General features: G+C 48.5%; 1 protein-coding gene across 1 annotated transcript; it reads left to right on the plus strand.

Annotated features, from left to right (window-relative positions):
* Positions 1-912: 912 nt before the first annotated feature.
* DUSP2 (dual specificity phosphatase 2) lies at positions 913-5,015 on the plus strand. The gene is made up of 4 exons (XM_027853778.1): positions 913-1,480; positions 1,856-1,983; positions 3,236-3,455; positions 3,818-5,015. The coding sequence occupies exons 1-4, from the start codon at positions 1,093-1,095 to the stop codon at positions 4,030-4,032; spliced, it is 951 nt and encodes a 316-aa protein (XP_027709579.1). The 5' UTR covers positions 913-1,092; the 3' UTR covers positions 4,033-5,015.
* Positions 5,016-5,763: the final 748 nt, after the last annotated feature.

Here is a 5,763-nt window from a genome sequence, read left to right on the forward strand (position 1 = left end):
CTGGTGATGTGACTTTTAAAATAATTTCATCTCTCTGGCCTTTAGTTTGCTCCTTTTAAAGACAAAATAATTGAATTAAACAATCTCTAAGGTTTCTTTCAATATCATAAGTGCTGTAAGATGCCCTGATTGATCTGCTTCTTTGATTAGATGGGGCCTGAGCAGATGCAGAAGACAAAGGAAAGCTGGTGTGTATGTGAGTGTGTGTGTGTGTGTGTGTGTGTGTTTGTGTGTCTGTAGACGTCTGGGAATTATTAGGTACGGATCCCTATAGAAAAGTCCCAGGGAAGAGACTATTTTTTTTTTTTTTTTTTTGGTGTTTGTATTCCCAGTATCTTGCAATAGTAGGTGCTTAATAAATGCTTGTTGGATTCGATTTTGATATAAGAGAAGGCCTGAAAACATATCATTTGTTAGGGGACTTTTTAGGACTCTAGAATATATAATTTGTGGTTCAGTAAAGAGCTTGGACTTTTCAAACGATGAGGGCTGGAATCCTGACTGCCGCTTCTTTGCTGTGGGGGCTCTTGGGTAAGCCTTTTCCCCTTCTCCAGGCCCTGTAAAACAAAGGGGGCCAGAATAGCTGATCTCTTTAAGGTCCCTTTCAGTTCTGACTTCTGTGATTCCCTGAATTCACTTGGGGATCGGGCTGGGGGATCTTCTAGATTACTGGTACTCACTCCTTCCCAGAAGATGATGAATCTCTCTCCCCCTTCTTCACATGCCTCCTCCCCCACTTAACATCACTAGCTGCACTTCCCTGGCCTTTCCCCTAGTCCTCTGGGGGCGGGGCCGGCCTTGTCTAAAGCCACACGTGAGAAAGCCGTCCTAAAAGAGAGTTCCTCTTCTGCTGAGACTGCCCTTGTAAGGCAACTCGGGGGCGGGCCTGACTGGTATTTAATTGCTCAGAGGAGCTCAGAGATCAGACGCTTGGTAGCAGCCCTAGTGAGTGGAGCGGAAAAAGGAGTGGGGTCTGAGAATTCTGAGCGGACCAGAGACTGGAGTTTCTCTCATTACCCACTTCTTGCGTGTTTGGTTGTGACTCCCCCAACAAGGCAGGATCTTTTTCCTCTGCCCTTTTCAGGAACTAACATGGTGATGGAGGAAGTGCTGCCCATGGAAAGCCAGGAGCTTCGGGGGTTGCTGGGGGATCCTCGCGAGGTGGACAGGACTCTACTGTTGGACTGCCGGCCCTTCCTGGCCTTCTGTCAGAGTCACGTTCTGGAAGCCCGGCCTGTGCACTGGAACGCCTTGTTGCGCAGGAGGTCCCGGGGGGCTGCCGGAGTTCATCTGGACTGGCTGATCCCCGACCGGACCTTGCTGGGTCGGCTGAGTCAGGGGGAGCTGTCCCGAGTGGTGGTGCTGGATGAAGCTAGTGGCTCTGTGGCGGAGCTCCGGTCCGACAGTCTACCTCGGATGCTGCTCACTGCCTTGCTACAGGAGACTCGAGCTAGACCCACTGCTGTCTGCTTTCTCCAAGGTAAGTGCAATAGCTTTCCTGTTCTCCGAAGTCTCTGCTTGTATTTGACTACTTAACCACTGTCCCAGGAGAGGAACGTAGGGGAAAAACAGTGGGTTTGGAATGGGGAGACCTGAGTCTAGAATACCTGCTCTGGTACTTATTTCCTTTGCGAACTTGGGCAAGTAATTTCACTTTGCGAGGGTTAGGACTAGATGATTTCTAAGGTCTCTTCCAGCTCTAAGTCCTGTGATTCAATGACACACAGCCTCGTGCCCGGGGCTCCACAGCTTCTCTCACACAAGCATCATGTGTTCCTACCCCTGCCCGGTCCTGACGTGCCCCATAGTTTCTGTATCCCCTGTTCATGTCTCTCCTCCATTGTTCTCTTTACAGGAGGCTTCGAAGGCTTCCAAGCCAGTTTCCCAGATCTATGCTCAGAACCTCCTGCCCCAGCTTTGCCCCCACCTGTGACTGAGCCAGAGAGCAGCCGTACAGGCACTGGGGCCCCTTTGTACGACCAGGTGAGTGACACCCAATGGAGGCTTTGGGTTGATCTGGGGTCCTTACAGTACCATGTACTTTAGAGACACTTGCATCTCAGGGGTTGGGAGATTCCTTCCAAACGTGAAATTCTTTCTGGGAGGGCTGTAAACTGAAGTAAAGAGACTGAGATTGTGTGTGTGCGTATATGTGTGTGTGAGAGTGCTTATGTAGATGTGTGTTTATATATGTGCATATATAAATGGATTCAAAACATAACTCAGGTGCCACCTCTTACCTGAAGTATTTTCTCATCACTACCTTTAACTTTCCAATTAGAAGCATACTCTGTTTTTTTTGAGGGGGCGGGGGCAAAAACAACTGTGCATTATTTTGTATTTGCTTACCTGTCTACATTTGTATCTCCCTCACTACAATGAGAGCAGACTTCATTATTTTTTGTGTTCCAAGTTCTTATCACAGTTCTTACACTTTTCATAAATGTTTTTTGGATTGAATTGTCCTGGATATGTGATTTTTTTTGCTTTTTTTGGGGGGGGCTAGGCAATCGGGGTTAAGTGACTTGCCCAGGGTCATACAGCTAGTAAGTGTCAAGTGTCTGAGGCTGGATTTGAACTCAGGTCCTCCTGACTCCATGGCTGGTGCTCTATCCACTGTGCCACTTAGCTGCCCCTAGGATATACGATATTTATGTGATTCATCCATCTATGCAACACAACATAGTGCAGTTAGTGGAAGGAACACTGAATTTGGAGTGAGAGGGCATAGGTTCCAATCCCGTTTCTGCTACTTGCTACCTCTATGCTTCCCCTCTGGTGAGTCTCCTCACTTCTGGGCCCCTATTTCTTCATCAGTTAAATGGGAAGGTTGGGCTAAATGATCCCTAGGATACTTTCCAGCTTTGAATCCTATGATCCTTTATGTATGTGTGTGTGTGTGTGTGTGTGTGTGTATGTGTGTGTCTATGTATGTGCGTATGTGTATGTGCTTATTATAGGTCTAGATGAGATCATTCAGACTTTATTATATGCAACACTCATATTATTATGTGAGGGCTGACATTATTATGTAAGACTGACGCATACTCCTCTTCAGGCTAAGTTTGCCCCTCTGGGGATGTGTTTCTGTCCTAAATTCTCTGAGAACTTCAGGGCAACAGATTAGGTCGGGGAATTGTTTTCTAGTGGAGCATCCAGATGGGCTACTCAGAAGGGTCTGTGTGACAGTGGGGCTGAGCCAGGGATCTCACCAGCTCTTTTCTTTTTTCCTCAGGGTGGCCCTGTGGAGATCTTGCCCTTCCTCTACTTGGGCAGTTGCAACCATTCTTCAGACCTGGAGGGGCTTCAGGCTCTGGGCATCACAGCTGTGCTCAATGTTTCCGCCAGTTGTCCAAACCACTTTGAAGGCCTTTTCCGCTACAAAAGTATTCCTGTAGAAGACAACCAGATGGTTGAAATCAGTGTGTGGTTCCAGGAGGCCATTGGCTTCATTGGTAAGAAGCTTTCATCTTTGGAGATCCTTTGTTGAGAATCAAGTTAAGAAGCTGGGTTTAGGGATTTAACACATAGGCTGAGGGTGTGTGTGTGTTTGTGTGTGTGTGTGTGTGTGTGTGTGTGTGTATGCAGATTATTGCCCTCCTACTCAACCCTCCATCTAGAGGGGGCATTCTCTAGGATTGTGCTCAGAGTAGTCATGGCATACACAGGTTATGAGAAAGGTGGTTTGAGAAGCAAACCTGGTGCTGGTGGGGTGGGGTGGAGAATGGACCCCTGGAACAAGGAAAGTGCCTAGGAGTAGAAGTTTAACTTCCTCTCTTTCCCAGCCTTCTGACTACCCCTTTCTCCTCCTGTGCAGACTCAGTGAAGAATTCTGGGGGAAGAGTCCTGGTACACTGCCAGGCAGGCATCTCACGCTCAGCCACCATCTGCCTAGCGTACCTGATGCAGAGCCGAAGGGTGAAATTGGAGGAGGCCTTTGACTTTGTCAAACAGCGTCGTGGGGTCATCTCCCCCAATTTTGGTTTCATGGGACAGCTTCTGCAGTTCGAAACCCAAGTGCTCTGCCACTAGGAGAGGAGGTGCCATTCCTGCCTCACCTAACCCCTGGAACCCTCTAGACTGTCAGCTCAAATGTGGGAGTAGTCCTGTCGCTCTCTGTGAAAGGATTCTTCTCTGGCTCCTGCCACTAAGGACTTTCTAGTTCATTGGAAAAAGCCTTGCTTGAGTGGTGGAGAGCAGGGCAAGCTGAGAGAACTGATTCTCTCTGTCTTCCCTTTTCTGGGTACTCTTTCTCTGGAAAGCTGCCTCCCTGAGTTGTGAATGGTACCAGTGGGAGGGGAAAGAACACAAAGAAAGACATCATGCTGGGTGTCCTGATTTGGTGCTCTTCTGCTCTGGGGGTGAGGTCAGACCCTCCCCATTAATGAAGGGATGGAGATGAATACTAGATCTTCTCTATTCCCCCTTTCCCCCTCCTCAACAGGCAGAAATTAATTGGGCCCCCCACACACATCCATTTCTTCCTGCCTTTCTGGCCCCTGACCCTGGTTTTGGGGTCAACTGCCAAAATTCCCAGTCTCCTTCCCCCCAGTCAGTCCTCCCACTCACTACTGTTCTCCAACTTGGGTTTCCCCAAGCCCAAGCACTGGGGCACCTAACTCTGAAACCTGTGCTGTGAAAACCTGGCTGCCCTGGGGATAGGGGCTGGGTCAGGGGGAAGGGCCTGCCCAGGCTCAGAGAGCCCTGAAGATGAGCCTAGCTTATAATGATTACAGAGGATCCAGGGAGTGCTGGATGACTCAGTGGACTAATATGCTCTATCACCAGCATCTTCCTTTCGCAGGAAAGCAATACAGCATGTGTGTGTGTGTGTGTGTGTGTGTATGTGTGTGTACTGGAAAACTATTTATGTCCAACTGACATTTACTGCTCCCCCCTCTGCCACCTCCCCCACTTCCCCCCAAGCCCACAAGCCCTGTGGGTGGGCTTGGAAAATTAGCACTTTATATTTATACAGAACATTGTGGATGTTTTAATAAAACATTGTTTTGGTTTTTTTTAAAAGAAAAAAACAAACACAAAGCTTCCTGTCTCCATGTAAGGGCATGAAGGGGCTCATAAGCTGTTTCTAAATCAGACCTCACTCTTCCTCTTCTCAGCCAGTCCTGGAGGGAAATAGGGAGGTCTGGGTGTGAGGTGTAGAGAAATAGCTCTGGGAAAGTCAGGAGACAGTGACTTCTGGATCCTGGCCTTTTCCTAAATGGCTGGAATTTTTTTAAAATAAGAGGATGGATCATTTTATCAGATATAGAAGCACATTACCTACTCCTTTCTCATTAATAACAATTATCAAGTGAGATAATGCCGGAACCATAGTGAGCACTTAAATGTTTCCTTCCCCACTTCTTTTCTCTAAAGGTGGGTTTAAAGAGCCCTAGAAGCCTCCAATCCCCATCATAAATCTGAGGTTAAGACAAAGAGGGGGCAGAATGGGGGTCCCTGAGCTATGAGGGGCAGTGGGGTCTTTGGTTCCCACTAGGATCCACTTGTCCCTTTTCTGCCTTGAGTTATTTCACCTCTGGTGGGGGTGCTGTGGGTGTTGGTAGAGGGGGGTGTGGGCCCAGATGGATACAGAACCAGCTCAGACCATGAGACTAGCTGCTGCTCTGGGCCAGATGGGGTCAGCCTTGCTCCAGGGAGTAGTCCTGGGCACAGGGAAAAATTCCTAGCCCCACTTCCCCACCCCACCCCCAAGGCGGAGAATCCTCGTCATTCTTGTCCCACACCTTTAAGCAGTAGTGG

The sequence above is a fragment of the Vombatus ursinus genome, unplaced genomic scaffold (assembly GCF_900497805.2).
Source record: "Vombatus ursinus unplaced genomic scaffold, bare-nosed wombat genome assembly UNPS02010219.1, whole genome shotgun sequence".
NCBI classification, from domain to species: domain Eukaryota; kingdom Metazoa; phylum Chordata; class Mammalia; order Diprotodontia; family Vombatidae; genus Vombatus; species Vombatus ursinus.